Source organism: Leptonotus elevatus, chromosome 2, assembly GCF_054856555.1.
Source record: "Leptonotus elevatus isolate MCC_2025b chromosome 2, RoL_Lele_1.0, whole genome shotgun sequence".
In the NCBI taxonomy this organism is placed as follows: Eukaryota; Metazoa; Chordata; class Actinopteri; order Syngnathiformes; family Syngnathidae; genus Leptonotus; species Leptonotus elevatus.
The window spans coordinates 11,879,876-11,897,827 of record NC_141240.1 but is presented as its reverse complement, the minus strand read 5'-3'; the positions used below and the strand labels follow the sequence as shown (position 1 = coordinate 11,897,827).

General features: G+C 39.3%; 1 protein-coding gene across 6 annotated transcripts in view; it reads left to right on the top strand.

Annotated features, from left to right (window-relative positions):
• The window catches only part of LOC147178435 (IQ motif and SEC7 domain-containing protein 1-like), a 127,713-nt gene that overhangs the window by 42,351 nt on the left and 67,410 nt on the right, over positions 1 to 17,952 (top strand). Inside the window, exon 1 of one of the 6 annotated variants that reach the window (XM_086069784.1) lies at positions 9,257 to 9,513. The exons of the other annotated variants lie outside the window; for them this stretch is intronic. Coding sequence (XP_085925910.1) covers positions 9,395 to 9,513 — 119 coding nt within the window. The 5' untranslated portion in view covers positions 9,257 to 9,394. Of the gene's footprint in view, positions 1 to 9,256; positions 9,514 to 17,952 lie in introns of those variants that run through there. 6 annotated transcript variants of the gene reach the window in all.

The window sequence follows — 17,952 nt, the reverse complement described above, 5'->3', positions numbered from 1 at the left end:
ATTACATGTAGCAACCCATCATTTGGACGGCAATGAACACGCCTACAACATGCAGTACAACAGAGTTGGGGACATTTTGAGAACATGATGCATAAATGATGTGGTCAAGAATAAAGATGCATACATTCCCAGTCTTGAAAGTGCTTTTGCTTGCCAAGGTTGAAGTTTACGTTTGTCCCTGTCACAGTCGGACAAGTGCAATATACCTTTAGTAAATTCCTCCCTCCAGCAGTAATGTAAGCCACGCCGATTGTCTGGCAGCGGAGCACAGGTGTTACATTTCCACACAAAATCATGTGTGACATGAGTGTGATCCTTGAGCCTTCGCTTGCTACAAGCTCAGCCCATCCTTCGGAAACACGTCGGTGCGTTCCTTTCGCTCTCTGCCTGCGTTTTGCTTTCACTTCCCGGGTAAATTAGATATAGTGAGAGATTAGTGATAGTCTGTGACTCTCGTATAGTTTATCCTTTCATCAGCTTCCTGCCCCAGTAATATCAGGCAAACAGGCCTTGGAGCGCTTCAAATCTATCTCCCTGTCTGATAGGATGCATTTGCAATTCCATAGCTCCGCATCAGGCCTCAGATCAAGACGGTGGTGAGGGGAGGGGGGGGGTGGTGTAGTGATTATGGGGGGGCGGGCTGAGAGGTGATGGAGCAAGGATTTAGCTACATTTCTCCAGTAAGAAAAAAAGGACTGAAGAGTATGATGGCTTGTTCTCAGTGGCTTTAAACCACTCAAGTGAGGATTTTGGCCGTGTGTGCCGGCGAGATATTAACAAGACGCTGCCGTAGGTCTGATCCACTTGTGTGTGTGTGTGTGGGAGAACTGTGCAAATCTGCAATGATAGTCAGATTATGGCATAACTGGGATTAGATGGCGATAATAGAATGGGGCCTAATTTGGAAGATAGAGGCAAGCATTTATTACATCTTTGAAATAGAATAATGTTCATAATCAAATCACTCTATTATTCATCTTTGAGCCAAGATTTACATAAACTATGTAGAGAATTTATCCGTTTATTGTCTTTTCGAGTGTCATTTAACAATTGGCTAAATATTTTTTCTCATCGTAAATATTGAACATGTTTACCATTTATGATTGTTAGCCCCATTTATGAGCAGAATGGAGGGAAACAAATCACTCTTAACACACTACACTACAATCTCTCAGAATAATCAAGGCTCCAGACTAACATTTTAATAGGAGCACAATGGCCCTTAACCTGACATTTTTTGGGACGCATGCCGCAAGTCAACAATCCACTCATTTTCACTCTATTGCTCCAGTCTATAATGGGCTTAAGTGTGGAGTAAAAGTTTGTCAGCAACGAAAAATATTCAAGAATAGTATATATATTTTAAATGAGCAAATTTACTGTTTGCACAGGTGTGAGTAGATGAAAAAAATTATTTCTCAAATTTTAGGTGTAAAATTCCATCATTTGGGTGCAATCTGGAGCCGATAATCTTCAGGTAAATCTAATCACCAAGACCTTGCTGATTTAGCTCGAGAGGAAGGAAATGGATTTAAAAGTGGCTTGATTATCGGTATGTATGTTCTTGTACTGCCCTGCGATTGGCTGGCAACCAGTTCAGGGTGCGACTACTGCCTACTGCCCGAAGCCAGCTGGGGTAGGCTCCAGCGCACCCCCCGCGACCCTAGTGAGGACAAGCGGTTAAGAAGATGGATGGATGGATGTTCTTGTACTTGACATGAGCTCTCAAAATATATGCATACGTCTTGTGAGAGTTGCTGAAGCTTTGTGAAGTATGGCAGTGTTGTCTTTGAGTTTTTGTGCAAATTTAAATATTCCACATTTTACTACCTTTAGGACAGTGGGCCTCAAACTGACTCCCAGGACCTGGAAAATTGCTATTAACTCATTCGCTGCCATTGACGGTTATAGACGTCAAAAATTCATTTGATCTATTTCTATTAGTTTTTTTCCCCACTTTTGTTAACAAAAGTATGAAAACCTATACTTTTTTTAATTGTACATTTAGAACAGATATAAAATATAAAAAGTCATGCAATTAATTACGATGAAAAATGTAAATCGCCTGACGCTCCTATTTTTTTAAAAAAATAATCATTTTCAATCAGTCAGGCGATTACATTTTTTTGTAATCATGACTTCAATAGTTAACTCACGATTAATCATACATTTTATATCTGTTCTAAATGTACAATAAATTGTTTTTTCTAGGTTTTCATTCTCTTGTTAACAAAAGTGGATTTTTTTTTTAAACTAAGAAATAGTTCAAATGAATTTTTGACGTCAATAGCCGTCAATGGCAGTGAATGAGTTCAGGGCCAAATTGGTAGACATGTCGAGGGACTTTAAAGAGATTCTTGCTGTTGTCATGCTCATATTTCTCACAAAGACTCTGCGCGCTGCAGTTTGCTTGTTTTGTTTCTTGAATAGATTTTCAATAATGTCTTGTGCATGATAATGTGAAGGTGTTTAGCACAAATTGTATTTGCCTATTTGTCCACCATTCTTGGCTGCTGTTTCACTTGAATGGCCCAATCTCCCTGACCCTTCCACACCAATGCCAGAGTGGTAGTTAAGAAGAAATTAAAATAGTGTAAATCCCCTTTCGATTATCCTTTAAGGACTGTGCTAATAAGAGGAAAGTGATGGTGTGACAGTGTCGGTGATCACTTGTAACCTGTTGAAAGTTGCGACCATTAAGTGATGACAAATAACACACGCACCCGCTAAAACCTTTTGAGCCAACATTTTCCAGTCTCATGGGTCAGTGGTTCTCTAAACGCTGCATGGATGTTGTTTCCAAAAAAGCTGGCGAATATTGTGGCTTGTCAGATTGTATTTTTATTTTGATCCCTGGGAGTTTCCAATCCTTTGAGAATTGAGACCAGTGGAAATATGACAACAATCCGTCATTGGTTGTTACTTGATGGAGCCAACACAAGTGCATGGTGTGAGCGTGTGAATTGGCTTGTTTTCATCGAAAAGTCTTATCTTCTGCAATCAAGCCTCAGCTTTAGGCCTGAGGGGGCCAAGATGTGGTTCTTTCTCTACGTGACAGTTAGTATCTACGAGACGGCGCTTTGTTTGGGTTGCTTTGAATGGCTCGTCTGTCTTTTCTCTCATGTTCTCCGGCTCGAGGCCAAATCGACAACAGCGGGAACCTTCGCACTGTGCCCTCTTTGCATCAAGGTTCAGACTTGTAGCATTTATTTTTTTGGACAAGGAATAACTGTACAAAGACAACAAAATGTCACATTTCATCTCTATAAAGGTTTCCTAGCTGATTTGTTACGAACACATGTTAATTGTCGTTGCTCAAGAACATTATGGACATGTATGTTGTTGTTACATATGAGTCTCATCCAAGCACGCTTTGAGCGCTCTGCCATTGAGCAGTCTACAAACCAAGAGCTGATGAACATGATTTCCAAACAATAACACGGAGTTTATCAGCTGCAGCTGTTTACTCTGCAGAGGTGATGCACTGCCACCTTGTGGAATCTCACAGCACACCACTAAACACAAATATCCCAAAATAAAAACTCGTTTCAATTTACTCCCAAATTGACTGACTTAGTGTGAAATCTGGGCCTGTTTAATTGAACACAAAGCTGATGAACCTGCTGGAAAGCATGACTTGCTCTGTGTTATGAATAGCACAGGTGGATACACAGGTTTACTATACCATCTGCCATTTTATAGAGCATTTAATTGTCCTGCCTGTCTCTAGCGTAGCGAAAAAAGAAACTTGTAATTAAGAAATAATTTTAGGAAAATGAAGTGAAATTAGATTTTTTTCCCCACCCCCCGGTCCTGATCTCTCCAACCCTGTGCGGGCGCAAATCTTCTGAGCGTGAGGCAAAGTAGCCCGGAAGAAGACAAAGCGTATGAGTCAGACTATTCCAGCAGGACTTTTGTTCACTGATTGTCATACTGCAGCGTGTCTTATCTCAGCTTAGGAAGCGGCCTGACCCCAAACAAGAACAAACACTGTTGTTCTGTTTGGAGGTGTCAGATTGTGCGGAACCTGCTCTTTGGCGGCCAGTCTAATCTTGGTGACTTGGGGGCAAACTACATAATGGACTGGTCTGCAATCAATCACAGGGCGATGAACTGTAAACGATGCACTCAAAACCAGCTGCACCAAAATGATGTGAACCAATTATCTGCTAAGATCATTTTTTTCCCATTATGAATGACTTTTACAGGCAATTGGCCCTCGACATTTAACCCATCACAGTCGCGAACTCAATCTCAAAAAGACTAATTTTATATTTTTCATAGATGGAACGAAGAATGATGTATCATTGAAAATAGGTGGGATGGACATTTTTATTTTTTATTTTTTTGTCCAATACCTACGGAAGCGTATTGCATTCACTTGAAAAAAATATCCTGTTTTTCTGACAATTTTTTTGTGGGAGCTTTGTTTTTTTTAGTATTTTTTTTTCTTTTTTATTGAATATTTTTCCCAGTTTTTTTAGTTGTAAGAAATGTCAGAAAATTGTATTTATCCCTCCGCTCCTTTTCATTTGAATGTTGTTTTATGTCAGTGTTTTTCCCCCTAATATGTAATGAAGTACAGTTCATTTAAAAAATCAGTAAGAACACATTTGTGCAGCCCTTGTTTAAAAAAAAAAAAAAATTATCTTGCAGTTGTGGTTTACTTGCATTTATTTAATCTCTGTTCTTCCTGCATTCTGTGTTTCTCTCGATTACAAACATACATATCACTGAACCAGGAGATATGTGTAAATAATACATTAAGTGCTATTACATTAAACCATGCCTTTTAACCTTCAATGGATGCAAAGTGCTTTTACCTTGCAGTGTTTCTCATTTGCAATGCGCATATCTAGCAATTGGAGATTGTTTTGACCGAACTGAATTGGAGGCAAAGGTCAGACCTTGACGAGACAAGTTGACAAGACTGCCCTGCCCGTGTGCGGTGTGCTGCATTCAGGCTTTGTTTTTAATTTCATTTTTAAATAATAGGAATAAACGGTTAAAAAAAATGTATGGATGGACATTCTGAAGTTGATTTGGGCATTTGACCATTAGCCAAATTAACATATTTGCAACTTACAGGTACAGGTATGAGATTCTGTATGGTTGTATTTGTGGCAACCAATTTGTGCGTCTCCCCAAATAAGTTGTGAACTTGTATTACATCTTAATTGAATTGCCGTGTTGAGCAAAGAAATGCTTTCTGAGGGTTAATGCCTACCTTGGGAAGTTGGGAAGGTGGTAGTAGCGAGTAGCAAACTAAACTGTTGCCTTTGGTCAAGCAGATTTTTTTTTTTTTAAATGAGCAAAATGTTTACGGTCTAGAAGTTACAGCTTCAATTAAATGTTAAAAAAATCAGTTTGGAATGAATTTGCAGTAGATGTCTGCACTCATGGAGCTTGTGTGTTTGGTGAGATTGAATGTATTTGATGCTGTGCTCACAGATGTGCAGCCTGACGGGCTGGCTCGTATCTTAGGCGGCTGGTGGGAACATTAAAGCAAGCATAAGGTGGCAGGGGAGCGTGAGGATGGTGCAAATGAGGCCAATGTATGTAATACATGAATGAAAAAAGGTCACAATTGCATGTTCATGTGATAAGGGGCGGAGTCATGCAGAAAATGTTGTGAGATGATGAATTTTAAATTGAACCATGCAAGTGTGTTCTGGGTGCCTCAAAGTTTGAGCTTCTGTGAAAGGTGTTTCAGTTAAACCATGAATATATGGTTCTTTGTCAATTCGAAACAGCTTCTTAGCTGGCTGCTCCGATGTGTGTGCCCCGACTGCTAACTCATCAAGATGATGTGCCCTAAGACAGCCCCTCCCCCCTATATACGTGGACAAATACTGTACACTACCTCGCTGGACAGGTTCTGTGACTTGCAATGTTTCATTGGCTCTACAGATGACAATACCAAAGTATCCATGTTAAGTGAAGTCGTCATATTTATTACATATATAAGCTACATTGACTGCTATAGATGGACATTTGGCTAAATTTACTCAAATGATTATGGGGTAAAAAATATACTGTATATTTTGATGCTTGTAGTATTATTTACCATTGCTTGAATGTACAGTATCTGACAACAATGAGTACACCCTTCACATTTCTGCAGATGCAGTATTATTTTTTTGTTACAACACCCCGATCCCCTCCCTCTGGAAAATGGGCCGCAAGGTAGTATTCCCACATGATAATGACCCCAATCACACCTCTAAGTAGATCACTGCCTTGCTAAAGAGGCTGAGGGTAAAGTTGATGGACTGGCCAAGCATGTCTCCAGACCTGAACCCTGTTGAACATCTCTGGCACATCCTCAGACGGAAGGGGGAGGAGCATATGGTCTCGAATATCCGCCAGATCTGTGATGTTGTCATAGAGGAGTGGAAGAAGACTCCAGTGGCAACATGTGAAGCTCTGGTGAACAACATGCCCAAGAGAGTCAAGGCAGTGTTGGATAATAATTTGGCCACACAAAATGTTGACACTTTGGGCATTTTCACTTAGGGGTGTGCTCACTTTTGTTGGCAAGGGTTTGTTTAATAATGGCTGTATTTTAAGTTATTTTGAGAGTTATTTAAGCTGTACACTGACTACTTTTCATTGTGCCAAAGTGTTATTTCTTTCGTTTAGTCTCATGAAAAGAATGAACTATCTGCAGAAATGTGAGAGATGTACTCACTTTTGTGAGACACTGTGGCTCAACTTTACAATGTTCTTCTGTAGACTGCAAACTAGTTGAAATTGAATTAACAAGCACCACTCTTGGCTAAAGCAAACTTAATTAACTACTGCGTTTTGCTTCAATAGCTCCCAGACAAATGGACCATCAATTTCACACAATGGATAAGTCATGGCCACCACACTGATACAGCAATACCATATGAATTATGTGGTAAAGTTGCCGGGCACAAACAACTGTGACTTTAAGTATCAAATTATAGAAAGGCCGTCTCAGCCATTTTTTTTTTTTTTTGTTCACCCAACCATAACATTTACTAACCTTGCAGGCTTGTTGCAATGTAACTAAAACCCGAGACAAAAGAGATAATAAAATCAGAGTGGACACAATGTGAAGCCACGTTTGCACGGAGCGATAAAGATGCTTTGGCTTGGGATGATCAACCCTAATTAGTCTTAGGCAGGGGTGGACGGAGTTTTGTGCTCAAGGGCCGCATTTGAGTTTCAAACAAGCTGGGCCAGGTCGTTTATAGATAAAGTAAATAAAAGTGTAAATAGGATGTAGGTAATTATGTAAAATGGTTTATTTTAACCAAAAAGAATTGCAGTTTTATAATCATATTTTCACTATCCAATGAAATTATATTTCATTAACTAATAATGACTAATAACTGGTCCTGGTTAAAGAAGGCAGGCCATACAAATAACACCCCATATTAACCTTGGTCTAAGGCAAAACTTTATTCGAAAAGAAAATAAATACATACATAATATTTGGTAATAATTGTACATACACAACATATATATATATATATATATATATATATATATATATATATATATATATATATATATATATATATATATATATATATATATATATATATATATATATATATATATATATATATATTTATATTTAGCTATGTCAGCGTTTTTGTTCTACTAGTATTTAATTTCAAAAGGGTGTAGGAAGAAGTAAAACGACTTGTATAGTCCCACCCCTTATTCCTCCAAAATGTACCACTTAAATTCACTCTGAAACTCTGTTCAGGTTCGAGCAATGGTATCTACAGTTGAGTGTTAGTATCATGAAACATCACGCTACTGTTAGATTTTGGAGCCTGTCACGGTGTGTTTTTAAAAATGAATGCAATAAAGGATGCAGTGAATACTGTACCTCATAGTCAACTGAACAAATGAATTATACAGCTTTTTCTTGCACATAAATTCAACAGATATTAAATACATGAATCAAGTGAGTCAAAAAATACAGTTTTAGTCGAATAAACAGCAGATTTCACTAATAAAGATTTATTTACAACATAAATTACAATTACATAAAATCTGAAGTGTATCATTGCAATTTGACTTGGTTCAGCAAAATTAATGAATGACAGTTTCAATGTAAAAAATAGCTCAGAACAGTCTTTTCTTTAATAGCGTTAGCCAAGGTGTGTGTCTGCATTGTCTGTATCAAGCAGCTATGAAATCTATGCAGACGACACATGTATGCAGATGTGTTCAGATGCGCACGCGCAGCTCATCAGAGCATGTCAGAGCTGAAGGGATCAACGCTCTTCCTTGATAATTAGAAGGAACACAAGCAGTGTAATTGCGCAGCGATGACGTACGTGTACAATTAGCCACTACACAGGTTCATTATGAAAACAGCGAAGGTCTGACAATACGCGTTGTTGTCTTGTCTTCACCCGTCTTCACCCCTCTACAACACCGACAGACGAAAGGCACTACGAGCCCGCCCTTGATGAAATGCATCCTTCTGAGACTGTACTGTATGTGGAGGTGTAATTTCCCCATACAAGGTTTTCTCCATAGAGATGTTTGTCTGCCTGCCAGGTTGCATCAGATACTGATGTCATATCAATGCTAACTATGATACATGCCATAGACATTTGATATTTTCTGCAAAAAATGACAAATTGACCATAGTTAGCGGCTGCTTTTTGCCCCACAAGTTATCTTTTTGTTTTGAAATCATGGGTGCTCCACAGACATCGTTAACTGTATCCATGGAGCATCTTTCCATCTGCCCTGACTGTTTGGACATACATGTCTGTTTTGAATGACGCTACAGAGAAGCGCATTGATTTGAGAGCCGACATGGATGTCGAAGGGGAGCGTGGAGGGGGTCGTCTGCGAGGAGACGAGAAATGGGGAAAAGCGAAACGAGAACAGAGAGAGGAGTGAAAATAAAATGGGATGGTGAGGAGAGAGAAGGCATGATAATGAGCCCTACCTCTGACACATCCTCCTGTTTCTATGGAGACCAAGGAACCAATCCAGTGGCCTTGAAGAGGACTGTACTACTGAGAGGATATAAGAGGGTGGAGAGGGGTGTACGCTGATGCGTGCAGAGGCAGTGCATCTTCCTGTAGTTCTCCCGCTTGTCTTGAAGAAGCTGCCTCCCTATGTACCGTCTCGCATCGTCCACCATGATGTAAGCTGCACTCTCGTCAGGCCATGACAGTCGACAGCGCACCCCTCCAACGCCAGCATCACTAGATCCTTACCCCCCCCCCCCCCCCGGCAGCCTCTTGGATGCTCCTCGTTACATCACGCGCACTGCTCCCTGGCAGCCTGTGTTTGTGAGCGGACGAGTGCGAGGGAGAGTGAACGTGAGCGAGCCCCGTGTGCGCACGCTGTCCCACCGTTGAGTCCCGTTGACCAGCAAACAGGCAGGATGGACAAACCAAGCGTGTGGCGTGCCGTGGTGAGCAGCACGGATCCCCGGCGGATGAGAGACCCCGGAGCCCACCCCAGCAGACCGGGCTCCGCCATCGGATACCGGCTGTATGACATGTGAGTAGCGTATTGGTTGGTCCGCATGGCCGGACGGACGCGTCCCCGCCGCCTCTCATTCATGGAGGCGCCTGGCGGGTGGGTTGGGGTGGAAGCCGTACTGTGTGTGTAGTGTCGGTGCTGAGTCACGTATGGCATGCAGACCTTGTTCTGTCCTCTCACGTTCTCTCTTAGTGCTTGGTAAACAACGTTGCCATTCCTGGGGAGGGGCAGCGAGGTAGAACATAAGCTTGTGGAAGTGAGAAACAAAGATTGAAGAATAAATGACCCCACACATGTGGATGTAAGCATTTTGTGTCGGCATGACTGCTGTTATGAGAGTCATGCAGGCGATTGTTGTTTGAGTGTTGGGTTGCTGCGCAAAATTTGTCATTTGTGGATGGATGCTCTTTCTGGGCACAATGGGTGCTTGCACCTTCTTTTCAATATATGCATGTGTATGTGTATATTTTTTATAGGGGTGCACATAAAAAACTGGTTCTCAAATGAGCACCAGAGCTTATTTGGTGCTTATTTTTTTGTGGTTTGCTGCTAATTTTTTCCCGACCCGCCGACATCATGTATGAATTTCAACACTGATATCACATCTGGGAAATGTATGGCCGGCGGGCAATATCCAGCCCATCCAGTCTCTGCAGCCTTCAGGAAGTCAAACTAAAACGACAAGTATGCGCTGCTATTATTTTTTATATACATGCATGTCAGCAGTGCAAATTAACAAGAGCACCAACTTATCTTTAGTGTTGCCAATTCAAATATTTTGTTGCTATATTTAGTGACTTTTCCAACATTCTAGAAACTTCTTTAAAAAAAATTAAATAAATTGCACTGATGAAACATTCTTTCCTGCACAATGGAGGTAAGGGAGTAATTTGCCCTGGTTGTGCTCATGTCAGCACACTTAAAAATATAGACGAAACACAGGGGCTTTGTAGACATGTTTTTGTGTGTGTGAATGTGGATGAAAAAGTGATTTAATGTTAATATGTGGAGATGTCATTTTGATGTGACCACTTTTTATTTTATTTTATAATTACAACTAGCTTAGCGGCGTGCAAATTTCATGAGATGCCCATGTCAACGGCCATTTCCGATTTTGTCGATGAGATGATGAGAGCGTGTTTGCAGGCGGAGGTTTTTCAAATTTAAGGCCACTTCTACAAACGCATTCATCCACTATCGACGGTGGGTACGCACCAAAATCTTTTAGACTTTTTCCCGTAGTAGCATATTTTGACAGACCACCCAAGCCGCTACGCAATGAGACCGAGATAATTCGCTCGTCAGTAATGTGGCTGTGTTCCGCCGTTAGCGTGAAAGGCTAGAGGCAAGCAAAATCAAGCTAGCCACCAAAACGGTTGCTCACAGTATGCAACGCACCATGATGCCAACTTAGAAAAACCTAGCAAGTAATGCTGATGCCTTATTAGCCTTTTATTGTGAAGTTAGCCCTAGGAAGCTAACGGTATAGCTGCTGACTGACTTATATTTTTCGACTGGCTGGCCTGACCACAGTAAATCCTTTACCTACAATTGCAAGGAATTTAGGATTTCATCATCTATGGTCCATAACATCATCATCAGCGACAAGACCGAAAACAAACATTGAATGCCTGTGACCTGTGACGCTGCATTAAAAACGTCACTAAAGGGCCACGCGGCCTAAAGAACACAATTTGTCGCTACATTTACAAATGCAAGTCGCAACTCTACCATGCAAAGCGAAAGCCATATAGTAGCAACACCTAGAAATGACGCCATCTTATGTGGGCCCCGGTCCACCTGAGATAGAATGCTGCAAAATGGCCAAGTCAGCCGTGGTCTGATGAGTCCACATTTTAAAGTGTTTTTGGAACTCAAGGATGTCGTGTCCTCTGGGCAAAAGCAGAAAAAGACCACCCAGCCTGTTACAAGCACAAAGGTCAAAAGCCAGCATCTGTGTTGGTATGAGGGTGTGCTAGGCCCCATGACATGGATAATGTCCACATCTGTGAAGGCACCATTAACAGGAAAGGTACGCATAAGTTTTGGAGCAACATATGCTGCCATCCAAGTAGCATCTTTTTCAGGGATGTCCCTGCTTATTTCAGTAAGACAATGCCAAGCCACATTCTGCATATGTTACAACAGCATGGCTTCATAGTACAAGAGTGGGAGCAATAGAATGGCCTGCCAGCAGTCCAGACCCGTCTCCCATTGAAAATATATTGCACATTATGAAAAGCAAAATACGACAACAGAGACCTACTGACAGGAAAATCTCCACATTGTGTTCATATTTGTGTGGTTTCAGGGATTGGGTGACGTGCGATGCCAATATTAGCCTGATGAAAACATACTGCGACTTTATTTACCTTCAGAGACCGTGCTTCACGTGCAGTGTGCCACTTATGTCTGTGTGGACCGCCTGATTTCTCAACAACCATGTACCATGGATGCAACTATTTGCGCACTCATACTTACCAACTTGTGCATAATGTGGAGCTCGATTACCCTTTCATGTCACAATCTACAAGCAATGGCATACAGTAGATGGGAATCAGTCATCTAAATGAAAATGAGACCTTCACGAGTCTCCACTGAGTCCGTCACAGTTAATGCCGTTTGCTGGTTTAAACCTCCCGTGTTTCCAGGCATCAAGTCATGCGGAGCATCTCTCAGTGATTAGACTTCAATTGCATGCTTGATTAGAAATATCATTCCACTTTTTCTTATATTTCTACAAAGCATGACAGAAAATGATTTTTTTCTATCTGCAGCTGGATCCATGTTTATTATTAGCATAACTATTAAACTACTTCTTTTCCAATGAAACTGTGAGCGACTATGGCATGGGTGCAGAAGGCCAGTATATTTTGGTGCAAATAAATTTATTTAGAACCTTCTCCAAGCATGAAAGCAAGAGCCTTAAAGCAGTTCCCACATCATTTCAAAAGGATGGAAAGAAAAAACCCAAATCCTTACTAAAATGTATTTCCAGTGTGTTCAGTCTAACCATCCAACCAAAGACAAAAAAAAAGAAAAAGCAACGCCTTTTCATTTGTAAAACCCATCAACCCAACAGTTTGTGTGCATAAATAGATGTCTATCGGACAGTGTCACCCTTAGATGTGGAGTACCTCAAGGTTCTATCCTTGGACCACTACTATTTCTTATTTATATTATTGATTTGGCAGTGGCCTCTTCTTCTTTGTTTCCTATATTATTTGCAGACAATACTAATTTATTCGGAGTACCTCAAGGTTCTATCCTTGGACCACTACTACTTCTTATTTATATTATGGATTTGGCAGCGGCCTCTTCTTCTTTGTTTCCTATATTATACTATTTATTCTTCTCACATATGTACTTATGACCAAAGCGAATGTTGACCTACATAATATCTCGAAATGGTTCATATTGAACAAATTAGCCCTAAATTTGAATAAATCTAATTTTATTATTTATATATATATATATATATATATATATATATATATATATATATATATATATATATATATATATATATATATATATATATATATATATATATATATAAAAATAAAAAAAATACCCAAAACTTAACTTCGGTCTCTCTATAAGAAATAAATAACCCAATTCCGCAAGTCTCTTCAACAAACTTTCTTGGAGTGATGATTGACGAGTATTTAAGTTGGAAAAGATATATTCACCTAATTAGTAATAAAATATCCAAGTCTATTGGTGTTATTTGTAAATTGGGAAGTTTAATTAATCAGCATTGTCTTAAAATTCTTTATTATAGTATAATATATCTTTATCTTGTATATTGCAATACTGCATGGGGAAGTACATATCCTTCTCATCTTCAAAAACTTTTTACCCTGCAAAAGAGATTCTGCAGGATCGCTACTTATAGTAATTCTGTCGCTCATTCCACACCTCTCTTTAAACTTTTAAATCTCTTAACATTTTTTAGCATAAATGAATATAGACTCTGTACTCTTATCTACACAATTCTGGTTCAGTCTATACAGATACTTTTTTTAGAGATGTTTTTCAGTTTAATAAAGACATTCATAATCTCAATACAAGATATGCAAATCAATTGCATCTTCCATTGTGACGTCAGTTTTCAATAAGATATAGAATTGCAGATATGGAATTAATATATCCACTCACTCAACGTCATTAAACAATTTCAAATAACTTCAAAATATGTTTACTAAGTGAAAGTCACCTAACCATAATGTACATTGGCCTAATAGAGTTGTGGTAATAGATACATTGTAGTTAATTTTTTATTTATTTATTGGAACTCTTATAAAGTCCTTTTTTTAAATGCTCATGGTGTATTTTATTTTTACTGTTTTATATTTGTTTCTGTATTGAATATGTAATCTGAATATGAAGATTGTGTATAAGGTGAGATCTCTTTATAAACCCAATACGGGTTTCCTGATCTTTCCTGCACATTTCAATGTTACGACTGTTTTTTTTTTACATTGTCTATGTGCGAATAAACGAATAAACCCCCTGTGCATTGATTGTGCGCTACCGCACCTACAGGAGTAAATGGGCGTGATCTTAAATTAATTTATGACTTTTACAAACAGGCCTGACTTGTTTGACCCTGGCTGAGGTCATTGCTCTTGTGAGTTGTTTTTGATTGGATTTGTTTCCTTCTGGGTTTGGCCCCAGCTTTAGCCCTTAAAGAGTGACATGACCAGGCAGAGTTCAGAAATGTGCAAATTGATGACTTTGTATAGTAACTCCTCCTTTTGTTAAAGGACAAGGGACATATGCTGCTAATGTGTTGGCTTCGCTTCCAGTCAAACAGACTGGGGCTTTCCGTGTCTGGCCAATATTCTTTTAATGAGGAACAGAAGCAAGAGGAGCCTGTTCTGTTCAAAATGTCATTACATGTTCACTGGCCAGCTCCTGTGGAATTCTAATGGTCAGCCTACAACGCTAGGAGGCCAAGAGCAGAAGTCTCGGGCTTAGCTGAAGGCTGTCTCTGCCTTAAAACATGCTTCACTAGTCCAGCCTGAAGAGAGGTAGACGTTTCCTTGGGTTGAATACTTTAAAATATGATGTCCTACGAGTGAGCATATTTGGCACTTTTGTTTCTGCTCCCATTTTGTATGAGATGAACTCAAAGATCTAAAACTTTTACCACATACACAATATATCACCATTTGTCCCAAATATTGTTTATGTATTTTTATTTAGTTACTAATATATATATATATATATATATATATATATATATATATATATATATATATATATATATATATATATATATATATATATATATATATATATATATATATGTTTTTTTATTTATAGTTTATTTATTTGTTGTTAATGAAGTGAGCACTTCTCCTTTATAATAGAATTCCTTAATAATAATAATAATAATAATAATAATAATATAATCATAATAATAATAAATTTTATTTAATTGTTTTGGGGTCTCGGGACTCGGAAAAAACAAAACAACAACAAAACTGCACCTTTAAGAGTGAGTGGCCTTTTACTGTGGGCAGTCTAAGGCACACCTGTGCACTAATCATGGTATCTAATCAGCATCTCGATACGGCACACCTGTGAGGTGTGATAGATTATCTCGGCAAAAGAGAAGTGCTCAGTATCACAGAGACTGGTTTGTGAACAATATTTGAGAGAAATGGTGATATTGTGTATGTGGTAAAAGTTTTAGATCTTTGAGTTCATCTAAAAAAATAGAAGCAAAAACAAAAGTGTTGCAATTATATTTTTGTTGAGTGTAGAATTGATGGTGTGGCACTTGATAGAAGACCTACTTTACTTTTGCCATCTTGCCAAGTTATGAGGCCATAGTATGGCAATGATAAAGCAGACTACTACTAATACGGTAAAGTGTTTGCTCCAGGGTCTCCTCTGGAGTCGTTATATGTGTTAAGACTTTTAAATCATGTTGGTAAACACAAATTGGAAAACTGGCTGAGGTGAATTCCATGTCACACGATTCTGGAAAGACTCACCTGTGACCTTAGTGGGGATAAACAGTACAGAAAATGGATGTCATTATTTTTCATGTATCCTGAGGTTTGCTGGGCTAAGCCATCGCACGTAACAGAATCTGCACACAATAAGAAGTATTAAAAATGATGGATGAAAGCCTGTTGTCATATATTGTTTTGCTGAGAACTTTGTATTCTATCATCATGCTTCTATTTAATGACGAACACACGCACCAGCATGTTGACTTGACTGTCATGGCTGTGACATTGCCGTCAAGGAGGTTTCATCTTCGTGCACTGATTACTAGCCTCAAATGAACATGATTTCTGTACTCAATGTGCCAATTGAACACTAGTGAGCTTCATTGATATTCTAAGAGGGTGCTCATGTCATGAAGCTGCTACAACAGGAATGCCCATTTCCCGTGATTGGCTAGGAGCGTCTTAATGCGGCGCTCCTGCTCAAATGACGCCAGCGCTGATGAAATAGCGAGTGCGTCACCACAGCTGACAGAACATTGTCCTTTTCCGTCCCTGAGCCTTTAGAAAGGCAGTCTTAGGCACAATCGCCGTGACTACGCTGCGAGTAAACCTCCACAACGCTTGCGTAAGGAGTCGTCTGCACCGCATTGCATTGCCAGCACATGAGCTGGCACAGAGCCTGCTGTCAGCACACATGGCATCAGTGCATGTGGGCAAAATGCTGCAGAGATGGAAGTGAATCATTTGTTGGAGCACAGAAATACGTTGCGTGTATGTATGTACAGCCCTGTCATCATATAACCCTTTGACCCCCCCCCCCCCCACACACACACACACACCCCTTGTCTGAAAGTTGCTCTGACAGTTTGCTGCCAAACGTGACTACAGCTGACATTGCTTCTGACAATGTAGTCAGTATTATTAAGCGTGTAAATCAGTTCACATACAAGATATTTTGTTTATGACCTTACATTGATGAAATAATGTCTGTGAGCAGGTGAAGTCATTCCGTTCAGTTCTGAAAATGATGTGCAACTGTTTAAGTCATTCATTATTCATTTCAACTCACAAGATACTATTTTTGTTAATTTCACTTCCTATAGATTATTCCATCGATAACTCATGTCCCTTTGAATCTACCTTTGAATTCTAGGAAATAGTGCAATGTTGATTTAAGTTTCCAGGGTGATGTACATTGATGTTTTCACATCTGCATTCATTGCGATCTTTGTCGAGCCGACATTGGATTAATTAATCCCAATCCCAATCACTAGAATTTAACACCCCTTTTTACTATTATTACTCAGAGCTAATTTGCTTTTATTGACTTTGGGAAAATAGCAGCCATTAAACGGCCAGTATTTAACCTGGAAAGCTCAAACAGAACAAAGTAGGGAAGAAGAAAAAAAACTAGTGGACTATTTTGTAAAATAAATAAGTAAATAAATTTGGAACATTTTCTGTACTGCTCATCGTATTGAGGGTTGCCAGGAAAAAGTCTTTCCTAGCTAGGGCTGGACTGGCCGTTGGGCATAGCGGACAGATGTCCGGTGGGCCAGCGTCGTCTGGGGCTAACGATGTGCGATTTTTTAAAATAATGTTTTAAAATAATGTTTTTCCCCATGAGCCCAGCCCACAAATCAGAGACAGCAGCCCATTAAGCTCTTTTACAAAATAAACGTTTATTGGCAAAGATACACGGTAGTCAAGAGTGGCACTGGCCAGGGGTCATACCTAAATGCCATATCTTCTAGAGAATAATTTGATTCTTATAAACAATATTAATAATTTTCATTGCTTGCACACCATAACAAGCAAGCAACATGGCTGGGGGGGGGGGGGGGGGTGTCATTGTTTGTTGTGTGCTCCACAATCATGATTTCTAGTGAAAGACCGATACGATAATTAGTAGTCAAGAAGACCGATAACCGATATTTCAAGCCAATAAAAGGGTAATATTAGCGTAAAATTCGTCGTCAGCATGTGTTAAGCTAAATTAAATAAATAAATTAAAATTAAATAAAATTAGATAAAAATTAAATAAATAAATAAATTCCTGAAGTTTTTTACCTTAAATAAAGGTTTCCAAAATTTCAACATAATTTCTTAATTTTATTTATTTTAATAAAAAGTGTAGAGAGTTCCCAGTGTCAGCATTGTTTTTATAAAGTGAAAATTTTATTAAATCTATAAATAAGTGATGCACCGAATATTCGGCCACCGAAAATTTTCAGCCGAAAATTTATATTTTTGCAGTTTTTGGCTCATTCGGACAAAATAAAATTAAAGCCGAAAGAATATGGCCGGAATAGGTTGTGGTGACGCAAGCAAAAAAACGCTGCAAACAAGCGTCTGTTTGAATTAAACAGCAAACGCGGAGGTGAGTGTCCGCCTCTCTTCTCGCTGGCTTTCCACCGTGTGAGTTTGCACCGGTCGGTACAAGTGAAGCCCCTCTTTCTCCTGCAGCGCCTTCCCTTTAAAAAAAAAG